The 14,369-nt window shown below is 38.3% G+C and overlaps 1 protein-coding gene and 1 pseudogene across 1 annotated transcript in view; both read right to left on the reverse strand.

Annotated features, from left to right (window-relative positions):
* Nucleotides 1-804: 804 nt before the first annotated feature.
* LOC111738401 lies at nucleotides 805-920 on the reverse strand (annotated as a pseudogene).
* Nucleotides 921-1,107: 187 nt separating this feature from the next.
* ALMS1 (ALMS1, centrosome and basal body associated protein) overlaps nucleotides 1,108-14,369 on the reverse strand; it is a 166,065-nt gene continuing 152,803 nt past the window's right edge. The window contains exons 21-27 of the mRNA XM_023529497.1: nucleotides 13,310-13,424; nucleotides 12,093-12,296; nucleotides 11,521-11,750; nucleotides 10,624-10,807; nucleotides 9,635-9,698; nucleotides 3,938-4,037; nucleotides 1,108-1,475 (exon numbers count right to left, since the gene is read on the reverse strand). Of these exons, the coding sequence (XP_023385265.1) occupies nucleotides 1,431-1,475; nucleotides 3,938-4,037; nucleotides 9,635-9,698; nucleotides 10,624-10,807; nucleotides 11,521-11,750; nucleotides 12,093-12,296; nucleotides 13,310-13,424 (942 nt within the window). The 3' untranslated portion in view covers nucleotides 1,108-1,430. The remainder of the gene's footprint in view (nucleotides 1,476-3,937; nucleotides 4,038-9,634; nucleotides 9,699-10,623; nucleotides 10,808-11,520; nucleotides 11,751-12,092; nucleotides 12,297-13,309; nucleotides 13,425-14,369) is intronic.

Raw genomic sequence — 14,369 nt, forward strand, 5'->3', positions numbered from 1 at the left:
TCATAGTTGTGGAAGTTCCCACATGTCAATAGTCACAGCATTTGAGAGCTGGCCCAAAGTGATTAATTACCTTGCCCAGCACGACAGGGAACTAGTAGTTCTCATGCACATACTGTTGGTCATTTTCACTGAGCCATCTTCACAGCCTTTTTCTGGGTTAGGAAGGAAGCCTAGGTGGCACCATTTGAAAGCTCTGAGCTGTGCCTGGTGGCAGAGCCTGCTCTTTGATAGAGGGCCTCTCAGGAAGCCTTCTGGGGAGGCAACTGGCCCCTACTGCCCTGCTGGAGCTTTGCTGAACTTAGAATAAGAATAAGGCTGCTTAGCACCTTCACCTGCTTAACTTTGAGCCTGCCTCAGCTGTAATTCCATGTCACAGGATTAAATGCTCTATGTGCATTATCACACGTATTCACTCCTGCTTTTCAGAAGTGGTTTTCCAGATTATAAACACTGGTTCCATGTGTGATGAGAAATGGTTAAGGCTTCAATACTGAAAACAAGAGGGTGGAGAAAAATTCACCACAGTCTAGTGGCCTTTCTTTCCGCCTATGAAGCCAACCCCTGGGGCAGTTGGGATGAGGCTGAGGAGAGGCTCTGGATCCGAGGTGCCTGTGTTTGCTGGGAGTCTCTGGGGATGCCCAGTGGGTCCCCTAACCAGACACCCTCTCCACAAAGCCCATTACAGGGCTCTTGCCACATTGAGCTGCGTTTCTAAAGAAAGGCCACATTTCATTCTCACAGCCCATTTCCCTTGATTGATGCTTTTATTTTATTTTCTTTTTTATTAGTATTTATTATTATTTATGCCTACAGTACCTGGTATTCCTAGGTGGTCTCCCATCCAAGTACTAACCAGGCCTGACCCTGCTTAGCTTCCGAGATCAGACATCGAGCTTTTTCAGGGTGGCATGGCCGTAGACCATGGACTGTGACTCCACTGGGGCATGAACCCAGGACCTTCTGCATGTAAAGCAGCCGTGCTAACCACTACACTATGGAACGTCTGATCGATGCTTTTAGATGGAGGCTCCCTACACACTTCAGGGAAGACATGGCATAGCTCCCAGCATATCCCAGATGGGAAAGAAACGACCCTCTGTTGCTTGCTTTACAGTGAATCAATAAGAAGTTATTTATTTTCTAAAAGCATAAAAACACATACAAAAAGGGACTTATTCTTGGCTAGAATTAAGAGATAAAATTGTTGTAACAAACGACCCAGTGGGCAAGGCCACCGTAGAGAAAATATTGCTTCTAAACCATTAATTATCTTAATCACCACTTTGCCCCAGACTCTTTAGAAGGTTACTACTTCTAAATTAGACATAGACAAAGAGTTAGTTTTATTAAACCAGACTCATAAAAGTAAAGTTGTGCTTCTTCAGGTTGACAAAATAAAATTCCAAGGCTCTGAGGAAAATAATCTTATGTCAATCCCAGGGAACTTTTCTCCCCAAGAGTTGATTGGTCACTTTCTGTGGAAGAAAAGAAAGACAGGAAAGAAGTTAGAAACTTTTGCTATCAGGCAGACAGGCAGTCTTTACCCCAGACATATTGCTGGAGACCAGAGTGGTTCTACCTTCCAGTGTGCTTTATCTTCTTCAGCTACAAAAACTATGGTACTTATATAAAAAATACTTCCCGAGGTGTTTAAGATGATTTATAATCAATATCAATTACACCTGATCCTCGATTTACGTGGTATTTTACGTGAGGTTTTTATTCACAGTAAATATTCCCTCCATTTATGTGGACTTTTTATATGCAGTTTCCATTTATGTGGTTCTTTTTCATTTCCATTATTGGCGATTACTCTTTCTAAAAAACAATAGCTCAACTCAGCAACGTACAAAGAACTAATACTAGCACACGATTGTTAATGATCTCGTTCACTGGATGGCAAATAAAAAAGCACAGGTGACTACTGATGTTTTTCGGGATTGGTTTATAAATGTTTTGTTGTAGAAGCTGAAAACAATATGAAGGAAAAATGTCTCCCTTTTAAAATACTTTTACTTTTAGATAATGCACCTGGATCATCCACATAATTTAGAACATTCAAATATAAAAGTTGTATATTTGCCACCAAATACATCTTCCTTGATCCAACCTTGAGATCAAGGCATTATCTCCACCTTTAAGATTAATTATGTTAAACAAAATTTTAATATTTTTAATAAACTTGAAGATAATGAATCACTTAACAGTTACAGAAGCCTGGAATAAATACACAGTTTTAAGTTGTATCAAGAATATTGCTTTAGCTTTGAGTGATATAAAGCTGTCAGCTTTAAATGCTTGCTGGAAAGCAATATGGCCAGAACTGGTTGTACCAGGGAATCGGGTTCCAAAAATTGAAGAGGGATTAACTGGCACTATTAATTTATTAAATAAATTTCAAGAAGGGTCTGACAATTTGAATGTGAATGATATTAACAAATTACTGGTTGATCACAAATTAACTGATGATGAACTAATTCATTTAATATCTGAAGCCACTCCTGTTGATGAATATGGATGGCAGTGACCTTGAACTAGTTTTATTCACTGCAGAAAATATTTACAAAGCTCTTCTACTGGCCACAAAAACCGGAAACTGCAATTCTAGATATCGATCCAAACATCTAATGAGCCATAAAATTTCAAAAAGATTTTTTAAAATGTAATGAATATCGAAAAATTTATGAAAACTTAGCAAAAGGTGGGGTTGGAAAAACATCACCCAAAAAATATAAACATAAGCAATGAAGCTGAAGTAGTACTTCAAGTAGTACTTCCAAATATTTCATGCAGTAAAGACAGTGACTTTGTGCCAGTTAAAAAGAGAAGGTTGATTGCTTTAGATTATAGTATAGGCACCAACAGCGAATAAAATTTATTTTGGTTTTCTTGAATTTTCATTAGCATCTTTTGTGAAAACGTGAAATAAATATTTTTATGATTTATATTGGCCTATTTCTCTAGTACTTTTTTTTTGAACTGGTGGACTCTTTATGCAGTTTTCTTCTACGTAAAAAGTAGACGCATGGAACAAATAATCAGTGTAAATCAAGGAGTAGGTGTATTTCTATACAAATACAGATAATCTATGATCCTGATAGACTCATCCATCCATCAGTTCACAAACACACAAGCACAATGAAAGGCCTGATGCTGACACACTGGATAGGCCATGCACTTGAGGGAGCCTGGCCAGAGCTCTGGGGTGTGCTCCAGCAATTTCCCAATCCCACATTCTGGTATGAACTTGTCTTTCGGAGTCCTCACTGTCTAAAATGAGGAGTCCTCACTGTCTAAAATGAAGAGTCCTCACTGTCTAAAATGAAGAGTCCTCACTGTCTAAAATGAAGACAGTGAAGGATATGGACCTTCAGGCACACAGCAGCCCCTCTGGTTTCTCAAGGAATTAATTGCTAGCAAGTCCCCTGGTCTGTGAGGTTCTGGGCCCTGCAGCATCACTGACTCCACTGAGGCTGTGGGCAGGAATGGTGGCAGTTTTGAGGCTCTGTCTCCCTAAGCTGCCAACTCTTAAGCTGTACTTGGACATTTTCCAGTTTATTTCAAAAGTTCTAGAGGAATGTGATTTAACCATAAGGGGAATAAATCTATCACTTGGACCCTGGAATGAAAACCCAACGACTCAAATAGAGTGAACATTTTCAGCATGACATACATCTAAACTGACTCCTAAGAATGAAATGTGGCTTCCTTCCAAATGTATGCCTGGATGGTACCCTTTTAAGATTTGCCTTTTTATTTTTAGATTTGAAATCTAGCCACAGGTGCCTTTATCTTCCGAATTTCAGCAGTGGTACAAAGCATTATGAGTTTAAGTTCACTCTCCAAATACTGTTAATTCACAAACAGGTCAGGTGTGTTTCTCTCAATTTATTTTTCCCTTCTGAACCTGATCAAGCCTTCTCTAGGGCTGACTGACCTTTTTATACAGCTGGGCTCTCAAACGGTATGACCTATATTCCAGTCTTCTCTTTTCCTCTTCTCTCTTCTTCTGTATTTCTGGAAGCTGCTCATAAATCCTTAGGAATGGCACAAGTGGAAAAACAGAAAGCAGAGAGGTTACCAGGCTACAGGGAGACACAGGTTCTTCCATCACACCTCCCTAAGATCTATTGCTTTCAAGGCATTTGGTCCCTCCAGGACAGGCTCTGGGCCCCTGTTGTGTGCCCAGCTTCTTGTTTGACATTTGGACACAAAGAACCCTGGCCTGGGGTGCTTATGATCTGGAAGGGGAGACAGATAAATAAAAACACAATAAAATCCTAATAGTGGTTACTCCTGGGAAAAGAGTGGGACAAAGAGGTGGAGATAAACTGCTTTTGACTCTACATACGAAAATGTATATTTTCAATATAAGATAATAAACATATATTAATATTATATTTTTAAACATAACAGAAATAAAGGGAAAGAAAAGTACGATAATGCTCATATCTCCAAAAGGCTACACAGTGTTTATAGAAAAAGAAATTTATTCTGACAAAAGGTCAGGGAAGACTGGAGAAGAGATAGCACTGGAGGTGGGTCTCGAAAAACAGGGGCAGAAAGTGGAAAGAAGAAGGCAGTATGGTAAGAATGGAGTCGAAGCTTGACAGATTGGAGTGTAGGTGAGCAGGTGGGAAGCAGACGGGATGAAGGTGAGGTGGGCTGTGGAGAGTCTTGTAGCCATGTGAAAACCTGGGGCTATGTCTTACCAGGGATGGGATGCCACTGATTTTAAGCAAGAAGGAACATGATCAAACATACATTTGATAAATTGGAAATAATCTAAATTTCCAACAAAAATGAATTAAACAGATTATGGAATGTAATGGAATTATTACAAAGCATAAAGAAGATGTTTCAAAGAATTTTTAATGATATGGGAAAATGTTCACAATATAATGATGAGCAAAATGAAGCAAGCTACAAACCTGTATATACGGTTTGATCAATAGTTTGGGGTAAAAAAAATGTGTCAATACAAGTCTCTGCAAAACCCCCACTCCTGCCAGAAACAGGAAGAGTGTTATGTTTAGATGGAAGGATTCTGAGTGGCATTTATTTTCTTATTTCTATTTTTCTCTATATTTTTCAAAGTCTTCTACGATATGAAAAAAAAATCATTGGAAATGATGTAGAGACTCTGTGGAAAATATGTTAGAGAAGGGCGTGGAGCGGGGGGAGAGCGGAGGCTGGCCCGCATCAAGATTGTGAGGAGTGGCTCAGGGCACTCAGGAAGCTGAGTCTCTAGGACAGGCTGGATGACTGCATATGCAGTGATGGGTGACACAGCTGGAGGTGACCACGCTCCAGCTTTTTAGTTGGGTGAGTGGGTGTCCCAAGCAAGTATGGGAGTTCTATTTTGGACACAGGAAGGAGAATCACTAATTGAAAACACAAAAGTGGAGGTCAGCAAAGAGATTGAAGAGGAATAAACATACATTTTTGAAAGTCACTGTTCATGAAAACCACAAGGAGCTAACATTTTGCACCTGTTAGGATGGCTGTTATAAAAAAAAGACAAGAGATAACAAATGCTGGTAAAGATGTAGAGAAAAGGGAACCTTGTGCATTGTTGGTGAGAATGTAAATTGGTGCAGCCACTATGGAAAAGAGTATGGAATTCCTCAAAAAAACTAAATAAAAAACTACCATATGATCCAGCAATCCCCCTTCTGGGTATATATCCGAAGGAGATGAAATCACAATCTCGAAGAGATATCTGCACCTCCATCTTCATTGCAGCATTATTCACAATAGTGAAGACAACATGGAAACAATATCAGTGTCCATTGATGGATGAATGAATAAAGAAAATGTGATATATACACATATGTGTGTGTGTGTAATCACACGATGAATTATTCAGCCAAAAAAAAGAAAGAAATCCTTCCATTTGCAAGAACATGGATGGATCTTGAGGGCAATGTGCTAAGTGAAATAAGTCAGACATAGAAAGACAAAACTGTATTATCACACTGTTTTTATAAGTGGAATCTAAAAATATCAAACTCATAGAAACAGAATAGAATGATGGTTGTCAGACGCTGAGGGGTGGGAAAATGGGGAGATGCTGGGCAAAGGGTACAAACTTTCAGGTATAATTCCTGGGGATCTAATGTACAGCATGGTGACTCTAGTTAACAATGCTGTGTTGTATACTTGAAAGTTGCTACGAGAGTAGAATTTTGATGTTCTCCCCATAACAACAACAACAACAACAACAACAACAATGACGACAAAATAGTAATTATGTGCGATGAAGGAAGTGTTAACTAACTTTATTGTGGTAAAAATTTTGCAATATATATGTGTCAAATCATCACATTATACACCTTAAACTTACACAATGTTATATGTCAATTATATCTCAGTAAAAATTAAAAAAAAAAAAAAAGTCAGTGTTAGAGAAGGGATAATAAAGGTCATCGGAAAAGTAGATTTATCCTAAGGAGAACATGTGGTGTGAAGGGAAAATCTGCTAGGACCAGGAAAGGTTGTGTTCCAGGGCTGGAAAGCTGGGAGCCAGACTAATCAGTAGCCAGAAATTATATTTGGTAAATGGCTCCTTGAAAGCAATTATTACATATCATTGGACCTGTCTATCTACTTGTGGTCTGGCGTCAATTATCTTTCACCTCTGCTACCTAGTCCAGTGCCCGGCACACACATTAAGAAGTTATATATGCATGAAGTTAGTGAAATATATGCATTAATAAGTTTGTGAAATAACTGGGAGAAATGCTTCCAGTTAAGAGTCGAGTTCTCTCTTCTCTAAATCCTTTCTTCTCACCTGAAACTTTTAAACATCTTTGACAGAGGTAAGCAATGAGAGAAGACAGTAAGTAACACAGAGACCAGGGAGTACTGGATGGGGAGCCCCACATTGGGCTCTCACCCCTACCCTGGCCCTGACTTGCTGGGCTACTTTCTCTCTCTGGGTTGTAGTTTCCTAACAATCAAGGGTGGACCAGATGATCTTTAAGATTCCATTCAACTCTGATTCTCAGATGAAAGTGGACGGCTTCCTTGAAAAAGGGCTATACCATTTCACATGGGTACCAGTCTTATTGGGGTGATCACTTATTAAGTTATATGACTGTCTAATCACTATGTTGTACACCTGAAACTAAAAAAAAAGGGAGGGGGCCACACCATAAATAAAATTGAATAGAAGCACTCTATTGAAAATGTATCAGTTTAAAACCTGAGTCTCTTCCCAGAGATGGGTACTTAATCCACTTCTACAACTATATGTGTTTTAAAGCATTGGCACCTTATAGAAGATGCCCTGCCTCTCTTCCTGTAGGCAAGCTCCATAGTTCCTTACAAGCAAGAACTCCTCTTATTGAGGTAGAGTGTAATTAATTAGCTGCCACACAATGAACACTGTGTAATTTCCCCTAATTACATTTTGTGACAGAATGAAGCAATGGTTTTTAAATTTTTTGGACTTAGGACCCCTTTATAATTCTAAAAATTGAGGCCAATTTTGGTCAATATGAATGTTATCTGTTGATACTTACTGTATTAGAAATTAAAACTAAACATTTTAAAAGTACTTATTTCTTAATTCACTTAAAAATAAAAATAATAAGCCTGTTACATGCTAACATATATAAATAATAAATACATTCTCTGAAATAAAAATATTTTAGTAAGAAGAGTGGTACTGTTTTACATATTTTGAAAATCTCTTTTAATGTCTGGTTTAATAGATGACAGCTGGATTCTTATATCTGCTTCAGTATTAAGTCTGTTGTTATACATTGTTCTGGTTAAAGTATATATTTTAAAAAAATCCAGTTTACACACATATGTGTAAGACAGGAGTATTTTAATATTCTTTTTCAGATAACTGTTGATTTTCTTGAAACTACACCAAAACTTGACAAGTGGTAGTCTCTTAAAAATTAGTTGGAATGTGGAATCTGAAACCATATCAATGAACTTTTTGTACTCTGTTACATAAACAGAGGACTTCAGTCTATCTTGCATTTTGAATGGATCTTCTATTCCTGCCTGATTTTGTTAACATCATGCAACAGTCATTGGCAAAATCCTGATCCAGTGACTTATGCAGATCTTTCAAATGCTGACAGGTTTACTTACATAATAACATTGTATTTGTTAATGTCACTGCTGATCTTATTAGAAAAGTCTAAGCACTGAGAGGCAGTCAGGCTCCTAGCGGTAGATACAAGTTTTCTAGAATTCTATTCTTTGCTTGAAAGCTCGTATTTTCTCTTTGGCAATGAATTCTGTCACCTGTTTTCCCTGAAGTGATAGATTTTCTTCTTCATTTTCAAGAAAACGTCATATATCCAAGTCAGAATAATCAGTTTATCTGTCATTCTTTCAAGTAAAAAGCTGTTTTCCATGAAAAAGGCAGTTCTGCTCACTCCACGAACCTCAGTGTAAGTGCTCTTCCCTAAACCAATCATCAGTCTTGGTATGCAGCAGAAGTGCTTTCTGTGTACTTCCATTACAGTGTTTGTAGGTGGCTGTGAAGAATACAATACCTACTAGACAAAGCACAGTTTGGTGACACTGTCTCGAATAGTGTTAAGGCACCAGCAGTTCTACTCTCTCTCCCATTACTTTTGCATCACCAGTGCAAGTGTCAACACAGTGAATAAGGCATAGTACATCCTAGTATTATTTTGAGATTTGTTTTGAGCTGGAAAATCCCCTGAAAGGGTCTCAGCAACTTCCAGGGGCTCATGACTACACTTTGAGAACCACTTGATTAAAGCATCCCTTTGAATTACCTATAAGGCAAGGGTTTACTAAATGAAGAATAAAAACAAAATTTCAAAAATGCTTTAGTTACCTAAGATAAACTATTTTCAAGCAGCATGGTGACTATAAAACTGTCCTTACTTAAGGAGGTAGCTAATGAACTTGTAAAAGGTAACTAATTCTTAACTCAGTTATTTCACGGCATTCTCATTATCAATATATGCATATCTCTAATTAATAGCTAATGCATACAATGACACAAAATTCAAAAAGTATAAACGGGCCAAAATTTAGTCTTTCTCTTATCTCTGTACCCCAGTCACTTAGTTCTTTTTCCCAAAGGCAACCACTATTTCTAGTTTTTTGGGTATCCTTCCAGAGATATTCTAAGCATACAAAGTATTTGCATCTATATAAGTACAAATACTTCTTTTTAAAGACCAAAATAGTAGCAGTATATACATGCTTCTCAAACTTGATTTTTTTTTAAAGCTTAACTTAATGTGTCTTAGAGAATACTCCATTATTTCTCACTATACTAGATAAATTTCTAGAAATGAGATTGCCTAGATAAAAAGTAAGGCCCCAAATAAATATTTCAAAATATTTTTTATTTATATTTAGGTTTCTAATAAAGATGAGTTCTGACTAAGGCATGCCGATTAGTGGGGATTCTTTGTATTTATTGTGTATGAGTCGTTCATACCATGATCTGCTACTTATTTTTCTTTTCTTTTTTAGTGCCATAAGTAAGAAACTACTTTCACAACTAATTTTCTTATAATGTTTTAACTTGAGCAGAATGCCTTTATTTTGGGGGCAAGCCAGAGCTCTAGACCACTAGGTGGCCTATTTTGTACTTTTATAACTACTCTTATTTTTTTGGCCTTACCGTTTAGACCTCTGAATCATTTCCTTCTTTCCAATGAGTCTGTCTTTTTGGGCAGCCAGGAAGCCTAAGCAAGAGAAGAAGGAGTTTTCAGTGGATAGTGACTTAACAAGGTAGGGTGTGGTGTGCAAGAGCTGTGAGAAGAAGCTGCTAGGACTTTGTGCCCCTCTTGTGAGCTGACAGTGCTGGGTGGTCAGCAATGGCCAAGGCCAAGGCCAAGGTTAGACTATGGTAACTGTAACAGCAACCTGTCTCCTGAAGATACAACAGTCTGTGGTAGAGACTACACAGTATGAATCGAAACACTACCTAGTTTATAGGTAAGGCTGTGATGAAAGCAGTAGATAGTACTTTATAGTTTTCACAGCTTTCAAATATTTTTTTTATTGAGCTCTTACACCTAGCATAATTGTTAAGAGCACAGACTCTGGAGCCAGTCAACCTGGGTTCAGATCCCAGCCTATTAGGTGTATAATCTTGGGCATGGTACTTAACCTCTTCTTGCCTAAAAAGGGATATTAACAGTATCTACCTCAGGGAGGTGTTGTAAGTGTTAAACAAGAACAGTGTTTGGGTAAAACATAAAGGCTACATAACTATTATTACTACTACTACCACCACTACTACTACTACTACTATTATTATTATTGCCACCCTACGAGGTAGGCAAACCCGAAATCAGCCCCATCTTTAAAAATAAAAACATTATACTACTTTTGGAACGAACTTGCTCACAGACACAGATAGTTTATAAAAACACCATTCTCAATGCACACTCTCATTTTTAAGATGCAATGACAGGGCAAGAATAAATGTCACTTATCTGGATCATGAAAATGCTGACAGCTAAACCGGGCAGTTTTTGCTACCTAGGGAAATGTAAACCTCAGCAAGCAAAAGGTCACTTCCTGCGTGTGTAACTGGCTCAGCATTGAGCAGTGCTCCTCTTAGCAAGCCTCCCCTACCCCGCAAGAGGAAAGTGAACTACGCACCTCTCTTAGGGAGTGGGCATATGGGGTCCTGGTAGCTCTGCCATTCTTTCACAGTGTTGAACAGTGCCTCCCGCTCACTCTGCAACATGTTCTGCAGTTTCCTCTCCTGGACTATTAACTTTAGGCGTTTTATCCGCTCCCCAGAGCGGGAGATGAAGTCAGGTCTGTGAAGCTGAAGTGATTCCTGAGAAGGAGAAAAAGCCCCCGTCCTCACATTAATGATGCAGTCTGCTCTCCAAGGGCCTAGAAAAATAGTATCTGACCAATAGATTTGGAGAGTATATTTTTAAAGATGTTTACTATTCTCTAGAAAGTATCTTAAATTGAAAAATAAACTAATAACTCTCTGTGGGGGAGAGCTCCAGTAAGGAAATGCCTTTGGAATAAACCAAGAACTAAGATTGTGGCAAGTAAACTCTCCCGAATGTCAATGGGAAAGAGCTTGGCCCGTTGTGCTATTTTCAACTTCCCTTCAAATACATCATGAAATAACATTTCCTTTAGCTCTCAAGGGACATATAAAGAAGAGACTTGGCATCTTTTAAACCCTGTGTGAAGCAGGAATAGAAGTTATATAAATGAAGAAACAAATATAAGGCTGATGCAAACATGAGGCCTCCACATGCAGGTGTTTGCAAACCCAATGAGCAGCATTACAACATCCTCCCCTTTATGACCTTGTCCCCAGATATTGAGGGTGACGCATGATTTGAAATAGTTAACAGAGTAAAACAGCCTTTAATTAATGATAAGAGTGAGAAAGATGAATTACAGAGGTGCTAGAAACAAGGGTCACATGTCTGTACTTCAAAGGCCAAGTCACAGATTTAACTTCCCTGTGTCTTGCCCCTTCTTCCTCCTTAAACAAAGGCTAAAATTAAATTGATGTTATTGTACCTGTAGGGATGCTCTCACAAATGGCTTCAGTGAACCTCTGCCTGGGCCTGCTGGTGACCAAGAGTGGTCTATGTGCTGACCCTGCCAGTTCTGTTCCCGTAGTGGCTCCCTCCAGGGTTTGGTGCTGGTTATTGGTGCAAACCAGGAGATACCAGGGCCATGAAACTCAGGCAGGTTTTCCTTCTTAGGACCAGTTCTCACATTTTCCACAGGAACAAACCAAGAAACTCCTACAGGAAATATTTTTAAGTAAGAGAAAAGAGTTTTCATTTTCTTTATCAGAGATGTGCATAACAGGCTCTCAGCGGACTCAGCTGTCAGAAGCCACCATGATTCCTAGGAGTCTACTGAACTGCAGGGATGACTCTGTAACTAGGGCTAGATACTCTAAAGTTGTTTCACTCCGCAATACCCTGCCCCCGCCCCGCCCGACCCCTCCCTCTTTGCCATAGTTGTACTAGGGTAGATGGGGTCAAAAACATAGAGTTATTTAGAAACAAAAAATCTTAGCATTTCAAGAGACTTGAAATTCACTAGTTTCTCTACTACAAAACCTGGAATTAGAAACTCACCTTCACAGCAACTCTGCTTGTTCTTCCGTAACTTTCTGTCCACAAGACAACTGGTAAGGGGCCTTTTCTCTTCTATTTTTTCTTCTGACCAAGAAGTCATATCACTGTCCTCTTCCACTCTAACCTCGCTAGAACTTGGAGTTGGGAAAGTCATCCCAACATCTCGAGTGTTTTTTTTGACACCATTCACAAGCTCCAAGTTACCTGAGGGGAAAGATCATAGATGTCTCTGGGTGCAGCCTTCAGACTTAGTTGGCAGGTATATTCAAGTCAGTAAATTAAAACTTTTTAAGGCTTTAAAAATGCAAGCTACTGACTTTGCTGGGTGTGCGAGAGAGGAGAGAGAAAGAGGGTTTAAGTCAGTTTAGATATTAGAGGGAAAGAACTACTAATATAGATTTAATGAGTGAAAGATTTCAGTTCTAATCCGACTGGCAGTCACTCAGGTGAGGAAGAGGTTGATAGACATAAAGACAAGTCTTGAGGGGAGAAAAAAATCAAGGGGGAAGTTTATTTTTGTTTTATAAAATCAAAAGATATAGAAAGGCATAAAATGAAAAGCCTCCTTCCCACTCTTGTTCTCCAGTCACTCAGTTTTAACCCCATAATTCCAGAATTTTTTTTGTACACATTCAAGCAATTCTCTTTATTTTTTTAAATATGTGTAGTAGCACACTATACACTGTGCTGTACCTTGGTTTTCTTTTTAATTATATATCTTGGGGATCTTGACATATTAGTAGAGAGAGAGATCTGTCACCCTATGTAGAATTTCATTATATGGATGTGCAATAATTTATTTAACCATTTGGCTACTGATGGACATCTAAGTTGATTTTAATTTTCTGCTATAACAAACAATACCTTAATGGTTAACTCTGTACACTTCTCATTTTGCACATATGTATTATATATCGGTTGGCTAAATTCCAAAAGTAAAAGTATTGGGTGAAAGTAATTTTGATAGAAACTGCTAACTTACCTGTCATAGGGATTGTACTTCCAACTTATACTCCCACTAGAATGTATGAGAGTACCTATTTCTTTACACTCTTGCCCATGAACTTGCTATCAGACTTAGATTTTTGCCAATCTGATAGGTGAAAAATAGCATGAGCATAGATTTAATCTTCATTTATTATGAGTGAGGTTGAGTATCTTATGTTTAAGAACTATTTGCATTTCAATGGAAAAAAATTTAAATTCAAGTAATTTACCTGCTTGCACGCCCTTATTTACCATATGTACATTTTGCTTGTTGCAAAAGGTAGAGTTTGAGCTCCAGAAACTACTGGTAGAAGATGAGTCAGAAGATATCATATGTTTTGCCACCTAGAAAAAACAAGAGACCCTGTTATCATTATCTGTAGGCAATGGCACAATTACCCACACGATAGGAAAACATACTAAGTTACCAAGAAGAACCCTTTCCAATCCAATTCAAATTGTTAGATGAAGTTGCCAGGAAACTTGTGACAATGTGAACATGGTACTACATAATTTGTGATAGGGAGGAGAATGCTGCTGTAGTTGGATAAGGGCCTGAGCCATTTCCAGAAAGACCAAAAAAACTCCACAAAAAACAAAAAACAAACAAACAAAACTCCCAACAAACAAATCAAAACAGCTGGGTATATTCCTAGGACTTGAAAACACCTTGAAGAGGATAGTAGCCCCAAATTAGCTTGTTGAGTTTTCAGAATGAAATTCTGACTTGACACCTGAGTAAAATTTTGATGAGAGATAAAGGGCTGGGCATAATTAAAGAGAGTAATGAATTGGAAAGTGCTATCTAGTAGCAGATTCAGATACTTATACAAGGATAAATGCCACAGAGCTGAAAGGCCCCATGAGAAGTCCTGAATGAGCGGAGTATAGCAAAAGGCAATAAAGAGCCCAAAAGGCCTTTTTAGTTACGTTCAGAGCAAGTAGAACAATGAAGGAAAAGTTCAGGGATTGAAGCTTATGGTGGAATACTAGTGGATGACAAAAAAAAATTAAATATAAATAAATATAAAACAATATTTCTTAAACTTGCGTATCATAACAATCTCCTGAGAGAAGGGCTCTGACCCAGAGCAAAGAATTGGAATCTCTTGGGGAGGGGTGTAGGCATCTGTATTTTGAATGAATGCCAAGTGCTTATCTCCTTAAGTAAGTTTGGAAGATGTAAATTAAAGCCCAAATCAGGAAAGTTAAATAAAACATCTGCTTCCCTGAAGTAGATAAACTTCATTCCAGGGCAATGAAAATCTTTGAGGAAAGGAGCTATGTTAG

Source organism: Pteropus vampyrus, unplaced genomic scaffold, assembly GCF_000151845.1.
Source record: "Pteropus vampyrus isolate Shadow unplaced genomic scaffold, Pvam_2.0 Scaffold37, whole genome shotgun sequence".
In the NCBI taxonomy this organism is placed as follows: domain Eukaryota; kingdom Metazoa; phylum Chordata; class Mammalia; order Chiroptera; family Pteropodidae; genus Pteropus; species Pteropus vampyrus.